Genomic DNA, 19,256 nt, shown 5'->3' on the forward strand with positions numbered 1-19,256 from the left:
GAAATGTTGACATTTGTAGGGTTGTATAACTATTGTAGAGCATGGATGTTAGAATCCGCAGCGTACACCAGACCCCCGCTGCAGGACCTCAAGGAGGCCCAGCAACAACACCATTAAGATTGCCTGGACAGAGGACATGGTCAACAGCTTCTTTGATCTGAACGAAGTGATATCCACAGCCCCAGTGCTAGCCTCCCCTGATTACATACAATAACTGTACTTGTTCTCCCATTCCAACGGCCAACTGATGACTGTGGTACTCGGACAAAAGAGCATGAAGGCCCACAAGCCATTGGCCTCCTTCAGCGGAGTGCCAGATTCTGTAGCAGATTTCCATGTGAACAGGCTGTTGCTGCTGCTACATTTGTGATTGAGAAGAGCGCCACAATTGTTATGGGGTGTTCCGTAACAGTGTATGTAGAGCATGCAGTATTCGCCATCTTGGATCGCTCAAAACCAACGTTTGACTACACAGCGGGCATCCGTGTAGGAGATGATGCTGTCCAGCCCAAATATTCATATCGTTGGGTGTAAAACTGTCCACCCCACAATCATTTTACATGACCCATGTACAGAGGAAGATCTTGCAATGCACATTTGTGTAACATTTGAGGGAGAAAAGGACGATATCCCAAAAGCGAGGAACAGCCTCCTCGAAGTGGGGGCGGTCTTTTCCGATGGGTCAGCAACTATTGACCAGGACACGGGCTTAAGGCATACTGGGGTGGTGGTGGTGCGCCTTGTAGAAGGTGTCTACGAGGTGATGGTGCAAAAGAGACTTCCTATGTACTATTCGGCCCAAGCAGCACAACGTATAGCACTTATTGAGGCACTTCTAGTGTCTGTTCACTTTCTATTCTGACTGCCTATTTCACTACTACGGTACACTCAGGACTTGCGTGTTGCAAGTTCCCAGTACAGCATGCAGCGTTGTTTGATAAACTTATCCATGCCCTATCCCATCCCTTGTTGACGGCGGTTGTAAAATGCACTGTCCATACTAACAACACGGATGATATCTCACTTGGAAACGCAGATGCGGCAGCAAAGCAGGCGGCATATCTCCCTGTCCCAAACATTTCAGAGTACCCAGTAGTGGCACAGGGCAAAGAGCAGTTGCCAGACTCCTTTGCCGATTGCCCAGCTAATTGAGCTACAGTCGCCACAGGAGGAGGGAAGGAGCTGTGGGTGAAGAGAGGATGTAAACAGTCCCCCGCCCCACGGATTTACTGTGGTGACAAACATCAGGCAAAGCATTTATGCCACATGAGTTGGTGCTGCTCACATTTGACAGCTGTATCATCCTCATGTGTCCAAGCAACATAATGCTGCATATATACAAGACTGGTTTGTCCCCAATCTGCAGGAGGCAATAACTAAACTGGTTAACTGTATAACCTGTCGGACTTTCAGCACTGCTCTCACTTTGCAGACTATCTGAGATACACTGGCCCGCCCTACTGGCCCATTCTGTGAAATACATATCGATTACGCAGATATGTGCGTAATGTCTAACGGCTCTCGTTACTTAGTAGTTATGTCCTTTCTCACGGTGGGTGGAGGTTGGTGCTTGTGCACACCCAGACGAATAATGTGTGGCCAAGTTTTTAGTCGGATGTGTTTTTACTCTACAGCATGTGCAATGTAATATGTTCTGAAAATGGCGCACGCTTTTTGAATTAACTCTTCCAGGAAATCACAACATTATTGGGTATCAAGCATTGGTTTGGATGTGCACAATTTACCATCTCCAGGCCAACTGGATTGTGGAGAGGATAAATGGTCTTCTAAAAAGTAAATTGTCCAAGCTTTGCACCACATTAAGGGTGTACAGCTTGCCCCTTGCTTTATTTAGCATGCGCACGCAACCCTGTAAGGATTGCCCGGTAACGGGGCGGCGCATGCACATGCTCCCTATCTCCAATTCGGAGAGCATCTGATGCTCACAGGGCTGTCTATTCTAGGGGCTGAATTTCACATCAACTTAAGTACCTTAACCAAAGTCATAAAATGCAATCTCTCTAAGATTGCACTGTCAAGGACTGATATTGCCAGTGCTGCATTTGATTATTTGCCTACGTCTCATCCCTGCCGGCTTTTCTCTGGCAGCCGTGTCGTCATAAAGAACTTTATCTGCTGGTGGAGCGAGCCTCGATATAACGGCCCCTTTGAGGTTGTCTATGCTACTCCCCTTTGCAGTAAAAGTTTGTGAATTGTGGTATTGAGTGCACTTATCTAATGTACGTAAAGCACCCCGGCGCAAGCTCAGCGGGGTGATGACTGGGCAGGCTAGGCACTGCGCTGCACTTAATGTCTCCGTCCAGGAATGATTTTTTTTTTGTAATCTTAAGCATTAAATTTAACTGCACTCTTTGACTCGTTGTTGATCATCTTCATTTTTAAAGGTTCTGAAACAAACTTACCTCTGCGATACATAAAAACACTGCTATGCATTGTTTTGCACAGGAAGCGCCCTTTCTCTCCAAAAAATGACTTCCCGTACACATTTCTTTGGCAGAGAACAAAAGGAGCGGTCCAATGCCCACTCAATGGGAGATATGTTTTCCTCAACCTACATCTGTGTTAAGCATTGTATTGCTGAATTATTTGCTGTATCTATGTTTATGTTGGGGATTCATTTGGGAGGTAGTTTTATATGGGTAGGTCATGAAATGGGGGCGGGTGGGAGACAATGGAACGCTACTAATAGTACTGACATTGGTGCCAATTTTGCCAATTTTCGAGCTGAATCATCCCCTTTAGATGTTAAGAATGTGTTAGTGCAATAAATTTAACAAACAGTGCATCTTTCACTTATTCGAATGAACAAGTTCACTTTTTTTCCTCTACTGTTTCCTAACATTACTGCAAGGTTGAATATGTCACATAATAGTGTTTTTATAAAAACTAAGAAGACCCAAGTATGATGAGTACAGGGGAAATGGGTATAGATGTTGAAGATATGCACCACCCAGAGTTAAGTAAAAGGTTAACAGGAGCTGTTACATCTGTTCCCTGAGGCAACACGCATTGGGGGCACCCAAGGTATTAATGCCACAGTAGATTCTGCTCTTTGAGGCCCACTGTCTGGTCCATCTCACATTATGCAGGCTGCGAAGCACTTTCCGAGCATGGAGTGTAGAACCTGTGATGATGGACCCTGACTAGTTGCAGTGTGCTCGCAACCCCAGAAGCCTGCAGTGCTTAGACCATACCCGAAGTTCAAGGGTGTGAAGTTTGTGGCAAACAGATGTCAAGAAACAACAATGAGTTGTATGGCAGGAGGACCAGTAGGATTCGGAGAAGAGGTGATCCAGAAAGTGAACACTGTTTGCAGAGGGTACTGAAATGAGCATGTGGCGACATTCCCACTGATTGAGGCAATGGGGAAACGAGTACAACTGCAAAAAAACAAGAGGAATACGAACTGTGTTTTTTACAATGAAGGAAGTGTATTTGTGGGAACCAACAAGTGCAATAAGACATTATACATCCCAGATCTTAAGAAGGGGACAGCAGCAGTGAATGGACCCTCCAGGAGATTGCGGCATGAAATGGCAAATTTTGCTGCACTTTTAACTGGAAGGTGTAAGATTGGCACATTGCAAGAAAGGGGCAGGGTGCCATTATGTTCCCCTTTTGTGTCAATTTAAAAGGAAGGGTCCCAGATATATCTCTGGGTTGGCAGAACAGTGTTTGTATTGGCTTCGTTTTCGGTTTAATGTGCATGCCTGTTTAATGTTATTGACGGAGGGGGATATTTTTAACATTGCAACTGATCAATACGGTGTCCTCCAAACCCCACCCACACACTTACACACCTCACCAATTCCCCATCAAAACTTGCGTTCCTGAACCTCTCACTCTGTCATACAAATATTCATCTGCTCTGTCATACTACCAAGTCACAGTTTGCACTCCCCAGTCCCCGCCACACTCCAAATCATACTCCCAACTCGCACCTATGCCCTATGCTCCCCAATTCCTCCCCCAGTATACAGCACTTGTGTCATGCTACTTTCTCCATCTTGCCTTCTTTCTCCCATCCTATCGCACTCTTCACTCATTCTTTCTCCCAATCTGCAGTTCACTGCCTCTTTGCGGCCAACCGCGCCTTCTGCTTTTTGGCCCACTGCTCCCCCGGAGCCCACGCTCACCTCTAGTTTCTGTACCTCCACTCCCTCTCTGATTTCTGCTTCCTCTGTTGTCTGGCCCACCACCCCATTGCTTCCTCTCTGCTCTCTCGCCCACCGCTTCCCTCCCACCTCCCCTATGATCCACTGCTCTCCCTCTCTTGCCTACCACTCCAGATCTCACCCATCACCAACCCCCTCTCTCTTCTGACCCTCTTATATTGTGACCATTTAAAAACAAAAAAATGTAATGTAAATTTAGGCCCCTGATCCTCCAAAAAAATGGGGCATCTAAAAAAAGAGCAGAAGATATATTTTTAGATAACCAATTTTTTGGAAATGAGTAGTTCACCTTATTCTCAAAGGTGATCTGTGCATTTCCACAGGGCTGAGCTGTGGCACAAATGATGACAAATTATGTGCTGGACAGCCGCCTTTTGTGTTGTAAGCGCTCTCCCGACAATGTCCTACAGGCTTCCAGCGCATTTCTCTGTGACTGGCCTTTAAGGGGCCAACCCCTGTAAAATACCCCCCCCACCAAAAAGCATTTCTATCCTATTTGAGGAACAGAAATGCAAATGAGATAATGACGGTTACTAACTCTGCTGTCGCAAAAAAGTGTGAACGGGTCAGGAAGACCCTATCATGCAGTGGCACCCACCGTTTGCCTATTAGAAGCAGACACATAGGGTTCCCTACAATTTATTCACATTTAAAAGAGTATCTTGTTTGTAAATTTGGCATCCGCTTTTAAATGTGCAGAAAAAGACCCCGATTTGTGCGAAGCCGTGAAATGGGCCATCTGAATGGGTGCATATAAGATGCGCCCATTCAGGTGGATTTTTTCATAGTGGATTGGGCTGCTCCTTTTGGCACAAATGATAAGCTGCGCTTGCATATTCCATGTCTTGCGTCGAATGTTTTTTTTGAGAACCTTGCCCTGTGTATTTGTTTATTTTTCGTTGTTTTTTCAAAAACGCCCGTTTTCGCAGCATTTTGCGGTATCGCAAAATCGCTATATGCTGGAGGGTCTGAATAATGGATAATTACTGGGTATGGCCAGCAGGTGGTGTTGCACCTCCCACCACTATGGAGGGTCACTTGCTCGCTGACCTCTTTGCACTCGGCATTCCTAGTGGTCGCTGAGGAGCACTTGATAGTGGGACCAGGTGGCCCCAGCACCAGCACTAAACGCATCTATCGCAATGCTGCCTCCACGGCCTGTATTCCATATCCTGCCAGAAAAGGAAAAGCAAGGAAAACTATGGATAAAGTGAAGATCCAACTATTTGTTCCAAGATTCCTCACAATTGCTCAAAGACCTACCACATCAATATAGACTTTACAGCAAAGAAGAAACTGTTTTTGCGCCGTTATTGCTATCGGGAGTGTAAGCAGCCGCAAATGCCAAATTGCTCCAGATCATGGGTTGGGAGGTGACCCAGCTGGCCAATGATCCTGAACAAGGCCCCAACGCCATCAAGATGGAGATGCAAGTGATCCGGCTGACGTTGCAGAACCGCTATGTGATGGACCTCCACCGCCGTGGAAGGAGGGGTTTGCCGAAAGATTGGTGATACATGCTTTACCTACGTGCCTCATAACGATGCTGATAACGGGTCCCTCACCAGCATACTTGTGGCCCTACACACCTTCGGCACTCGCATGCAAACAGAAGCGGGAATTCAAAATAATGACTGGTTCAATAATCTTTTCTCCTGGGCACCTTCGTGAATGGGGGCTATCGTGTAGCTGCAGGTAGTAGTGTTTGTGCTGGTGTCTTCTGCACATGTCAGCTGGGACGTTGGTGCTGCGCTAAAGCAAAGCCTAGCAGTGCAATTATTTCAATTGGGGTACATGGGGCACCTCGGGGTACAAAAGACAGTGCAGGGAGATTGTCCCAGGCCCCTAAGAGGTTTTGAATGCAGCAAAGGCCGAAAACTGCATGGTAGTTGCTTGGGGAGCGTATATGGGTGGAGGTGGTTAAAGGGGGCTGCATTTAGGGATGGGATGTAGCGAGAGTCGATGTAGATCGTAGTGGGTACAAAATGCCGTTTTGGAAAACGGCAGCTATTTTTTTAATCACAGCCTGGTGCTGTGCTGCAGCCAGAACAGTAGGCCCTGACATGGGGCATGGAGATGTGCGTGAATGTGGGAGCAGGGACTGGAGCTAGGTCGGGAGTGGTACAGGCCAGGTTCACACAGATCCATAAACCTCATTGTTAAAGATTGTGAGGGGTGGCTAGCTCTGGGGCAACGCGTTTGTCTTGGAAGCAAGACAACGCAGCCCAACGCAAGTTTAAAAACCAATTCCCGCGCTTGGAAACAGAACAATTCTAATGAGGGTGCTGTGCCAGGGAGGGAAAGTAACGCATTTAACAGCACGGGTGGGAAGACTTGAATGGGGCTGACGTGTCTGATATGGAACTGGGGCTTGCTGAGACAAAGCGACCTCGTATGTATCCTCTGCCCTTGTCTGCGGTCCCAGGTGCACATTGGGCCACTGATGGGGCAGGCAGTGAATCTCTCTTAATTGGCAATTGATGACGTGAGAAGAGACCCACGTTAACGATGGGCAAGAGAATCTGGGACCAATGACCTGGCATCCCATATGGAGCCAGCCGCCTCTGTATATGATAAAATTATAACGCACATGTAAACAAGTGTTTCTATGCGCGACAAGACAGGGAAGGGGAGACACAAGGAGGGCAAAAAAATCTATCTTACTAGCCCTTGTCATTCAGAAGTGCCAGGGGAGAGTAAGAGAGAGTGCAAGAAGCATAGCTCAAGTAAGTGCCGCCGAGCCGGCCGGTTCTAAGTAAGTGCAAGGAGGCAGGGGACTGTATGATTGTAGATACAGTCCCTGCTGCACAGTAGGCCCAGAAGCACTGCATGGAGCTACTGGTCGTGAAGGAGCCTGGTCCCCATAAGGCTCAGGCGGAGGCCAGGTGACCAGTTGGTATAGACTCCTACCTAACCGACCAATTAGTATAGGGTTCTACCAACCAGCTCCATAGATTTGTACCCTATGTAATGTACGTAACTGTGATGCTTTTTGCCTATATAAGCTGCCGACTTTTTATGAGAATAAACCTTGTTCTCCTGGCAAGAGGTGTGCTGGGCTTTTTTTCTCCTAATGGGTTGTGTTTTCTGTGCTGTGAGCGTTGGGGGCTTCTCTACACATTCTAGAAGAGCCTGTTTTACTTGGCACCCACAATTACCAGCAGGGGGTACATGTTTCAATTTGCATGCTACTGGGTAGGCATAAAGTAACTCGTCTCTTCTCCACGTGCACACAGCAAACCATTTCTTTGTCGCCAACAGTCGCCGAAGTTAGTAGCCAGTGCAGATTTTAAGGCCTGGGTGCATATGTGTGTTTGTATATGTGTGTTTGTATATGTGTATACATATCTAATTTTAAAATGGGGAATTAATTTAAGTAAAATGCTTGTTCTTTTCAAATCATGAAATTCCTTTGAAAGTTGGTTTGATTGGATTTGTTATGGCCTACAATTGCATATCTGATAGAATGTTACAGCGGCTCTGTATTAAATTGCACTTGATCTATTTGTAGGCCTGCTTTCTGGGAGGCTTGGGTAGCTTTTCAAGGGACCGGTAGAGCATTAGATTATAGTAGGAACCTTCTTTTCTTCCTGCCCTCTCCCCTGCGAACACCCCCCAGCTGCTGCAGTGACTGGCTGCCTGGTTCCCTTTGGTTCTATAGGGCACCATTTCCCCCCCCCCCCACCCCCACCCCGTCCCTCCTCGCACCTGGCATGTGAACCCTCCCCTTCTGCACCCCATGCAACTCCCTGGCACTTGCCCTCCTGGTCTCCCCTTAGCACTCGCCTAGCCCCTTCCCTCCCCATCTGTCCCACTCTCTCCTCTTATCCCGCACTTCCCTGCCCACCCTAGCACTTCACATTCATGCAGACTGGCACTCCAGCCTCACCCGCACTTCTTGTTACTCCACTTGCACGATCTGGATGTCACAACTCCTAGTAGGACTGTTATTGTATCTTTCTCCCCCATCCCCAACCCCATTTTCTGTCTTGTGGTGCATTGACCTTTTGTTGTATATGCACCTTACAACTAACCAATAAAATGAATAAAAAATAGGACCCAAGGTGTTGTACGGATGCTCCATGTGGGCATGTGAGTTTTATGGGCAGTGGACACATTTGGAAGGCTTCTTTTTGATGTAGGGCCATTGGGTGGGCTCTCCGCAACGGTGGTTGCCTTGTTAAGAATATAATGTATGCTCCCTTCATCTGGTGCCTAGCATTAATGTCCGGGGAGGATAGCTCAGCGGCAACATGCTCGCCTTAGAAGCAAGACGACACGAAGCAACACAGGTTCGATTCCCCGGGTCTGCGCTTAGAAACCTCTGGGTATTTAAGTGCGTTATAAATATGCAACTAAGACCAAAAAAAAGACCAAAAAAAACAATTGCGCAACTAAAACACAAACCATTCCTGTAACAGCGCCTCGATGCCTGCGGGCTGTGTTAATTTTATTTATTTATTTTTTGCATTTTGAAAGCGTTAAGAGTTGAATTCTTGTATAATCTCATAATCCTCTGAATTCGGGCCCAGATCTGTCTCTTGGGTCTGTCTCTGCAAACCTACAGTCCCCTTAACAGCACATATGGGCACCCGTTGTCTGCGCTTAATTCTTGCACTTGCCACCTGCTGGCGGCTCAACCTGTTGTTGCTTTGATCACGTGTCCCTCTCCGTGTCACAGGGCCTAGTAAGATTGTTGTTTTGTCCTCCCTTGTACCCCTCCCTTGTCTTGTCGCGCCTTGAAACACTTGTGTATAGGCGCGTTACAAATGCCATATCATATACAAGTGTATGGGCGTGCTATAAATAAAATATCATAGATGGACCATCTGATAGTTTGGCAAAAACGTGCTATGGCTCAGGTTGGCTTAATCTCTACTGTAAATAAATCTTATCCTTTGTAATTGTTGTGGAATTTAATTTAGTCGTAATTTTTCCCCTACACTCTTTGATTACAGCTTGTTTGATGGACCAGTTTTCTTAACCATAATTCTAATGGTATGAGTGCAAGGTTTCAACGACATACGACTGTTATAAAGTGCAGTTCAGCAGGGTACACCCTAAATGTTCCTAAAAGCTGTTTTCTAGTGTCTGTGGAAGTTAATCCTCCCTACATGCCTGCACAATACTTATTTTGTATATGACCAGCACATCGAATGGCAATTTAGATTTGCAGCAAAATAATTATTTCTTCCACTTCGTATGTCATGTTTTTGTTTAATTATTTTTATTGTTTTCATAACAAGAAATAAACAAAGAACAGAACCCCTCCCCCTGCTGCCCCCCCTCCCCCAAGACCACTGTTATTTCACTGTTCCTCTCTAGTTCGTGCCCGTATTCGGGCAACACTCTCCACTCCGCTCCGTATCATCCGCCTCAGGGTGGAGCAAGGGCACTGGCGGGGCCACCCAGCGGTGTAGTTCCTCGCTGGAATCCAGTCTTTGCACATGAATAGCCGTTTCCCATGCCGCGGTTTCAGCTATGATCCACTTCGTGAGGTCTCCCCACCATAGGGGCAAATGTGGCCCTCTGGGGCTTTTCCACCCCATGGCAATACGTCTTTTGGCTGTGATGTATATAAGGTCAGTGAGCTTGGATAGGGGTTGTTCTTCCTGTTTCGCCTGTATCTGCCAAGGATGCAGGCCGTAGGCTCGTCCACCTCAACGACGATGTCTGCGCCAGCCACTCTGTCCTTCACTTGTGACCAGAACTCCCTGATTACTGGGCGGCCCCAGAACATGCGAGTCATTCCCGCTCTGGGTTCACTGCATTTGGGGCATGATTGGGTTCCAGCATCCGTGAATCTTGATATGGCTTCCGGTGTGAGGTACGCTCTATTGGTGATATACAGTTGAATGAGCTGTAAGCGGGAGTTCCTGGAAACCTTCTTATGATGGTGGGTTATGTCACCCCAATATTTGTCTTCAAAAATAAGGCCCAGTTCAGTTTCCCACCTACTCCTACATTTGAGGTCTCCCCTGGTTGTACCCCATAATAGGGCTTCGTAGATTCGTGAGGTTTTGTGGCACCCCTCAGCGGAGTTCAGTATCATTTTGATGCATTCGTTCTCCTCCGTCGGGTCAGCTGCGACCGGCCATCTCCTGCACAAGGCCTGTACAAACACCCTGTGCAACAGGAACTGTCCTGCCAGGAGGCCCATGGTCTCACAGAGTTCCGAAAAAGTTAGTATTTCTTGTTCTTGAATGAAGTCCCCCAGCGTGGCCACCCCGAGGGGCTCCCATTGTGTACGTGTTGCAACATGCCCCCAAGAGTGATTAACCATAAGTGCAGCAATAGGGATCTGTGGGGAGAACGGGTCGTCCGACCCAACCAGTTTGCAGGCCCTTTTCCAAAGCCGGATCCCGAGCTTGGCGAGGTAAGGGCAGTGACTCGTAGCAACCTTCCCAGCCCACAGTATGTCTCTGAGTAACAACCGGCGGAGGGCCGGCTGAAGGAGGCGAGTGTCTGTCGTGCTTTCGTCCGCCATCCATTGCGTGACATGTCTCAGCTGGCTGGCGAGGAAGTACAGCTCAAAGTTGGGGATCTTAAGTCTGCCCCTCTCGTACGGTCTTTGGAGGGTCTCCAATGCCACCCTGTGCCTGCCTCCCTGCCGAAGGAAGCCCCTACAGAGTTTGAGTTCTCTGAAAAATGAGGGGGGGATGGTGAAGGGGACGTTAGTGAAGTTATGTAATAGGCGGGGAAGGGCAACCATTTTAAGGAGTCCAGCGCTGCCGGCCATCGAAAGCGGGAGCCGGCCCCAGACCTCCATGGATTCCGTGAGAGTCTTTGGCTCTTACGGTATTAAGGATGTGTTCTATGGCTGGGTTGCGGTGTATAGTTATCCCCAAGAATTTGAAGGTAAGTAGCCTGCCAATCGAGATCCAGAGGGGGGAGGGACCTGTATTGATCGGTGAAGAGTGCTGCGAGGGGATAAAGGGAAGACTTGCTCCTATTGATCTGGATACCGGTGAGCTTGTGGAAACAATCCAGGGTTTCTAGGATGTAGGGAAGGAGGTGCTCAGGGTCCCGCAGGTACAATAGGGTGTCGTCAGCATACATAGAGATGAGGTGGGCCACCCTCTCCATATTCCTGTCTCAGGTAGGCCGCCACTGGTTCAGCGGCAAGAATGTATAACATGGGGGACAGAGGGCACCCCTGGCGGGTGCCTCTGTGTAGCGACCATTTAGCGGAATAGGTTTTGTTGGTACGTACCCCCGCAGTGGGACTGGCATAAACCATCCATCCACTTTAGGAATACAGGGCCTATCCCCATTCTGGCCATGGTGGCATACAGCCAGTCCTACCTCACCGAATCAAAAGCTTTGGTGGCGTCAAGTGACGCCACTGCAAGTTTCTGCGGCCTTCCCTCAGTGCTATAGATGACATGATGCAGCCTGCGCAGGTTCTCAGTGATGGAGCGCCCTGGGACGTATCCCGTTTGGTCTTGATGGATCAACAGAGGGACTGCGCAGTCTATTCGCAAGCAGGGCGGTAAGGATCTTACAGTCAACATTAAGCTTAGAGAGGGGCCTGTAAGAACCACAATCTGCCCCGTCCCTCCCCGGTTTAAGCAAGGGTATAATCACGGCCTCGTTCATGGAGCCCGGGAGGGTGCCACGCTCAAAGGCCTCATTAAAGACCTGGGCCAATATTGGGGCAAGAGTTTCCTCATGGGTCTTGTAAAATTCCCCTGGGAGCCCATCTGAACCGGGGGTTTTCCCAGCTGGTAGCCACCCTGACCTCGTCGGGGGTGACGGGCTCATCAAGGGTCTCAGCCAGTTGCAACTAGGTTAGGTAGGTCGATGACGTCAAGGGGTTCTTCGATCCTGGTATCAGAGGGGGCGGGGCTTCGGAGTACAGGTTACGATGGAAGTCGGTAAAGACCTTATCGATTTCTTGTTGGGTATGTACGGCCGTGCCGTCGGGGGTGAGTATGTGGCAGATGGGTGGCCTGGGGGTCTCCCTGTTATAGAGCCAAGCTAAGAGTTTCCCGGGCATGGATTCTCTGTGTGCTTGGCATAACTCAGTTTACCAAGGGATTCCCGATGAGTTAGGCAGGTTTGGCTGAGTTCGGCCATTTTTTGTAAGTGGTCAGGGGATGGGTCAGCCCTACCTTCGAGCGTACTTGGGTCCCTTTCTGCACGCTCAGGCGAGGATGTAATAGATCTCTGGGCACGCCCCAACTGCTGCAATCATCTCGCCCCTCATGACCACCTTATATGCTTCCCAAGTTGTGCTCAAGTGTCTAACGCTATGCAGATTATTTTGACAATATTCCTCAGTGTTATCTTTTATGTGTTCTTGAATGCAGAGTCAAGTAGGGCCTCAGGCCTCAGCTTCCATGTGGGTATGGGGGGTGTGGGCGGAAACACCTCCCAGGTTACCAGAAGGGGAAAGTGGTCCGACAGCACCCTCGGCAGGTAGTGCGCATCAACAAATATGGACTGTTGCGTTAGGCTGAGAAAGATGTCGTCCAGCCTGGTGTGTACAGAGTGGGGTGGGGAGTAGGAGTACTCCCGTTGCTCAGGGTGCTGGACCCTCCATAGGTCACTGAGTTGCAACTGTTGGGTTAGTTTGGAAAGTATTTTAGCCTGGGGGGGGAGGGTCGATCATGTTTGTTATTGGATCTGTCAAGTAGAGGATCAAGGGTACAGTTGTGGTCACCCCCCCGTGCCCCCTTGCCCCCGATATCATAATTCTGTCCACATACGGGCTGAGTCGCGCATGAAGGGAATGGAAGAAGGCAGTAGCATCATGGTTGGGTGCGTAAGTACTGACCAAGCAAACCTCTTTGCCCTCTATGGAGCCGCACACCACCACCACCATCCTACCCTTGTCTGTTTTAGTGCTAGTGAGTTTGAAAGGAACAGTAGGGGCAATCCAAATCGGGACCCCCCCTGGCGTAGGAGGAGTAAGACGAACCTATTGGGGTACCCCGCCAAGATTTTGACAGGGCTTCCAGTTTCTTGGGAGTTAAGTGAGTTTCCTGCAGCATGGCGATTCCGACCTTGCATCTTTTCAGGTAAGTATGGACCCGTCGTTGTTTAACAAAGCTGTTCAGGCCCCTGACGTTCCAGGTAACGACCCTTATTGTGTCAGCCATAGGCGTATGGGCGTAGTGTGGTTTATTCTGTGTAACGGGTGGAGCTCGGGATCTAGGAGGAGCTAAGTTGCATGTGAATTGTTCCTGTGGTCTCGATATGTCCCAGTGCATGTCCCCCAACTTGTGCAAAACTCCCCTATTCCAACCTCTCTACTTAACTGTGAAAAAAACTCATAGAACTGGCCCAGCGAGGTTACCCTCGTTATGACTGTCCCGTTTCTGCTCCGTTGGACCGTGCATTGGTCTCCAGGTGCCCTACGGGCAGGTATATGTACCCAAAAAAAAAAGGGGAAACAATCGGGGGGTGGAGTGAACAAGGACTCTGGGTCTCCGCGAGGAGGATCCATTCAGCTGTGTAGCAGTTCAAACAAGTATAGTTCCCCCCCTGAATGACAGGAGGATCGTTCTCGGTCTCCGTTTCCTTTCCTCAATATCAGGGATCTGTAATCCGTCCATCCAGTCCCTGGCCTGGGCCGGAGTATCGAATAAGTGCGCCTTGTTGTTATGCAGTACTTTAAGTCTAGAAGGATACAGGAGCATATAACGCAGCCCGGCGGCTTTCAATCTGGCCTTGGTATGTATGAACTGCGCTCTGTTCATTTGAACCTGAAGGGTGTAATCAGGGTATATGGCGATTTTAGCAGAGTCCCGTTGGATTTGGCCGCCAGCTCGGGAAAAGGCCAGAATGACCTCACGATCCCTGTAGTTGAGAACCTTCGCGATCACCGGCCTGGGTTGGGCCCCCGGCGGTGTTTTCTTGGCCAGGGATCTGTGGGCCCTCTCGATGGTGAAGCCCTGGGAGAGTATGCCAGCTCCCACCTCTTGTAGCAGGAGGTTCTCTATGAAGTTGGTGGGGTCGGAGCCTTCGGAACCCTCTGGCAAACCGAGAAGGCGTATATTGTTCCGGCGAGCCCTATCTTCTCCCTCCTCGGCTCTGTCCTCCAAGTTTTTGACCCTTTGCTGAAGCTCGTCGACGTCTCGAAGAAGGTTTTGGATTCAGTGTTTTCCCGGACTTGTGTTTCAAGCGCCTCAGTCCTGCCGGCCAGGGAGCGGACATCTTGACGCAGGAGGCCCAGGTCTGTGGCAACAGCATCTATTTTGTTTTCCATTGTTGCCGGGAAGAGCTTGATGGCTTCAAGTATCTGAGTGTTGCTAGGCTCTGAAGCCGCGGCCTCCGTGGGGTTAGATTGAGCGTCCGAGGCCGCTTTGTTTGTGCCCTCAGGATTCTGGGATTCACAGGCTGCGAAGGTGTCCATCGTGGTCTGGCACTGCTGCTTGGGCCTGCCGTTCCTGCCGGACATGTCGTCAACACAGGTCCTCCCCTCCCCAAACCAAAAATGCCGTTGGCGCAATCGAGAAGCCGCTAGGTCTCGATCCCGTCGCAGGGCTGACAAGGGCGATGATGAGAAGCAGCAGGGTAGCAGGCCAGTTTCGGGAAACAAAAGGTTCAGGATCAGGCAGGCGCATCCCCCTCCGCCGTGAAGTGATGGGGGCCGTAGGAGTGGGCCTCACGGTCCGCCGGAACGTCAGTCTGCAGGCAGGGGTCAGGTGTTTTTGCCCACACCTCCCCCCCCCCCCCCCGGTGAAGGATCAGCAGGTGGGGGGAAGGAAGACAGTGGGGGTCTCAACGCCTCGAAGAGGCAAGCCCAAGTTCTTGCGTTGCCACCAGCGGCAAAGTCGGGCGCAGGGGGTAGAATAGGCCCCCCTCACCCTGCATCCAATGTAGGTGTCCGGGGTGGTCCTCCGCCGTGCCCGCTAACCTCTGCGGTACCGTGTCGGCTAACCGCTCACGCCGGGGGCCCTCTCGACTGTCCAGGGCACACCTAAGCCCGGTCGCGCGCCGCGGGAAGGGCGCAGTCCGGCCGGGGCGTCCGGGTCGGTCCTCTCGATCAATGAGTGTAGCTGTTCGGTCCCCTCCTCCTGGTCCGGCGCAAGTCGGCAGCTCCGGATCTTCTCCCCCACCGGGGGGCAGCGTCGCCAGTGATGGTAGTGCGCTCCGGCCTCTCGAGGGATCAGGGCGCGGGAGCCGCCATTTTGAATCCGCTCTGCGACCCTCTTCGCTCGCCAGATAGAGGTGTCAGCCATCTCTGCTTTGCTTGGGAGACGGTGCAAAAGTTGCAGAGGAGGTTCTGCGGCGGATGGTGCAACTTGTAGGGTTCCGGAGCACTCTAAAGTCACTTAAAGACAGCTTATCATGGCACATCAGCGCAGAGATCTCAGAAGACACGTCCGCACTACATGGCGGTTAGCCACGCCCCCCTCCCCGTATGTCATGTTGAGCTTTTCTCAAGTTGTTCTTCCAAAATTGGAATTGCTCCGAGCCTGTGCAGATTATTGTTCTGTCCTTGTTCTAGTTAGTGAAACAATGACTGAAATCTCTTCTGAAACTGTATGGGATTCAGCAGCAGCTTTTATTCTTTCCTTGCCCGCCTCGCGCTCCTTTTTATACTTGTAGCTACATATTGTAAAACTGGCTTAATCAGGATACTTTGTTTTGCATGGTTAATTATCAAGTCCTTGTGGTGAACCAATCGCTCGAACAGTGGTGTTATTTGCATTTCCTTACCTTCACTTGCTCGAGTGATCTATTGAAAATAGATTTACTCACTTAAAATACTAATGTCTACATTTTCGTTTCCTAGCTGTCTAACATAAATTTTACTTTTACCTTTTTCTCCAGAAGTTTTAAATGAAATTGATGACGTATATGACCAGCATCTCAACGAAAGTGATCCAAATCAGAAGAAACGTTTACAGCAGCATCTTCAAAGGGCATTAATTGGCAGCCAAGAGCTAGGGGATGAAAAGCTTCAGATAGTGACTCAGATGCTGGAACTGGTTGAGAACCATGTCCGACAAATGGATGCCCATTGCAAGTATTTCCAGGAGCCATTAGAAATTGAAAAGCCTGCAGAGAAGGCTAAGATTGAAGTGAGCCACCCTGAACGATCCTCAAGAAGAGCTCGCCGTCAAAGGAACAGTGAGAGCCGTGATTTGTGCCACATGGGCAATGGGACAGATGATTGTGATGAGCAGCCACCGAAAGAGAAGAAATCCAAATCTGCTAAGAAGAAGAAACGTTCCAAGGCAAAGCCAGACCGGGCAGCTTCACCTGTTGAGTTTGCAATAGATCCCAATGAACCAACATACTGCTTATGCAAGCAGGTGTCTTATGGGGAGATGATTGGGTGCGACAATGAACAGTGTACTATAGAGTGGTTTCATTTTTCATGTGTTGGACTGACTTATAAACCAAAGGGAAAGTGGTACTGCCCTAAATGTCGAGGGGATAACGAAAAGACAATGGACAAATGTACAGAAAAATTGAAAAAGGATAGACGGTCCAGGTAGTAAAAAGGAGCACCCTGTTAATTTCCTTCTGTACATTTCTGAAGAACAACTTTTTTAGGAAAATGCATAGGACTATGTAATAACTTTTAAAGTTTGGCATGTGTTTTATTTTTATTTTTTTGAATGTCCTGTGTTTGTGATACAGGTGTTTGCAAGGTTGCACAACTAGAGGGCAAAGGCAGCAGATAATTTCATGAACACAAGGCCCTATCCCGGATGTCTGAATGTTAAATGTGCTTGTAGGCTGAGGTGTCTTTCTCCCTCCCGCGCCTCCCTCTCCCCACACACTCCATTTCTTTACAGTGGGTGTGAAATGGTTGCTTTACATACAAAGAATAGGGATTTCTTTAGGAAGACTGTTCTCACAATGCCGCTCAACTCAACTTTCACAGTGACCTGTGTCCACACATTTGAGCTCCCAGTCTACATTTTAAAATGGTTCTGCTGTCCATTCTATTTTGAACAAAGCCGCAACTTTGCTACTATGTAGGAACTAAGACTTCGGATCCCTAAAGCATTTCATAAGCACAAAGGAAGTGGGTGAGAGGTGGGATGAATTGTATTTTCCGACTCAATGGAATGATTTAGGTGTCCTTTTATTTATTTTTTCTTCTTTTTGTTATTTTCTTTTAATACACCTTAAAAGTATTTACAGAATTTGCTGCCCTAAGTGTGATCCTTTAAGTCTGGATCCTTTTGAGAGGACACGTCATATTTTTATGTTCCAATAGAATAAATATTTAAAACAGTGCTTCGTGTTTTGGGATTCTTTGCTGTGACAGTGTAGTTTAATACCAAAGAATGTTGTGAACCTTTTACGTGTGGCTACTGAAGAGTCACAAATAGAACTTTGTGAGTTTTTGAGTTTTCTAATGCGCAGCGCTTAATTACCAGTGCTCCAGGTTAGATTGAGGTTGGAGTATTTTAATGCTTGTGGAGTACATGCAATCTCAAGGGAGTTAAAACTAGTTCTCTCATTTGCAACAGTAAAAGGATGCAACATCCAGCAGTTGTATGCAAAGGTTAAGGCTTCATCGATTGTTGTGGTTGTGTCTCTCAGTTCGATAAAACCCAGGGTGCAGTACCACAAGCACCCTCTCGCAAATGGAACAGATGGGTATTAACACTGCAACCTTCCCTGGCATGCACAGCATAGGTATGGCAGCAGCATATGCTTTTCGCTCACAGAAAAGGTCTGCTTCAGTTGGACTATTGTAGGTTTCCCTCTACGGAAAATGTGCTGGGCAACAGCAATGCAAGATTTCATTTTAGAGAACCATTGGATCAGTGCAAAGCAAGTGTAATGTATTCCCCCACAGAACAGAACAGGTAAGGAATGGGTCTTTGCAGTGGAAGTTCTACCCACATATGCTGCAGTAGTGCACATTCCCATCCTGATAAAGAAAAGGATGTCGGGAGATCATCCTTTCCTCACGTAGAACATGACGGCCATAGGCAGGCCTCTTGGCGAGTGAGAAGTGACTCTTGGCAAGTAAGAATGGTCTACTGTTTGCATGTGGAGAACAGAGGTGTTGATTGAATTTTATTGTAATGCGTTTGTTGTTTTTCCTTTATTTGTATGAACATTCCCTTAATGGTTTTCAATTTATTTTTGTTGGGAGGAGGTTTGGGGGGGGGGGGGGTCACCCGTTGAAAGAAAATAAATTGGTGAAAGACATCTAGGGAAAGTGCACACAAATAAAGGAACAATGACAAATAAACTGAGACCCCTTTTATGTATAGCTAGTAGCTTGAAAATGTTTACCATGGTCATAGGTTTCTACAGTGTAGTTTACCAGACATAGAACAGATCTGGTTGGGTCGCACTAACATAAAGCAGGAGCTGTATTGGATGGAGTGAAAGCTCTCGCGCATTGAACAGATAAGGAAGGGCCTCCGCAAAGCAAGCTACACTCCAATAGAACAGGAACACTATAAGCCCCAGCACTTCAAACTACCATCACAAAACATGCCAGCAATCCAAGGTCCTCTCTCACAGAGAAGGTTGCAGCATAACCACAGCTGTAGGGGCACCACCCACATGGAACCAGAATAGTTGTGGCTTCTGCAGTGCAGGCTCCTTGCAGCGAAAACTTGCATAGCACTGGTAGCTTCAGGGATCAGGAAAAACACCACATATTAGCAACTCAATAAACCAGAATTACAGTGCCTATTATGAGTAAGGCAGGTTTTGAACTTGATCAAAATTAGTCTATTCAACACAGTGCATAATGGCTGCCCAGCAAAAGGTCAATTGGTTTTTGGATTACAGTTGGTAGCAGGAACAGTCTGCCCACAATTGAATAGTGTGCATTTAGTATGAATTCAACCTGGGAACAAATGATTTGTGTGCCATTTCTCACCTACCTTACGTTTCTCCTCCTAACTTCCTCGTTGCAGAATGTCAGGTTTATGCAGGGAAATGCATTGTGCAATACGTTGCGCAATCTGCCTTTTTTATTCCTCTTCAAAGGTTGGCATATTTGCCCTCTTCTAAATGCATTTGATTATTTTCTTTTAAGAATTTCTAGTTATTAAGGTTTTCAATATTATCCAAAAACATTCATTATATTTTCCGACGTGAAATTAAATAAAATTGTGAATC

General features: G+C 48.2%; 1 protein-coding gene across 1 annotated transcript in view; it reads left to right on the forward strand.

The window, feature by feature from the left end:
* ING2 (inhibitor of growth family member 2) overlaps positions 1-17,399 on the forward strand; it is a 29,972-nt gene extending 12,573 nt beyond the window's left edge. The window contains exon 2 of the mRNA XM_069631474.1: positions 15,981-17,399. Coding sequence (XP_069487575.1) covers positions 15,981-16,651 — 671 coding nt within the window. The 3' untranslated portion in view covers positions 16,652-17,399. The remainder of the gene's footprint in view (positions 1-15,980) is intronic.
* The last annotated feature ends 1,857 nt before the right edge of the window (positions 17,400-19,256 follow it).

Source organism: Ambystoma mexicanum, chromosome 6q (assembly GCF_040938575.1).
Source record: "Ambystoma mexicanum isolate Mex_15411 chromosome 6q, UKY_AmexF1_1, whole genome shotgun sequence".
In the NCBI taxonomy this organism is placed as follows: Eukaryota; Metazoa; Chordata; class Amphibia; order Caudata; family Ambystomatidae; genus Ambystoma; species Ambystoma mexicanum.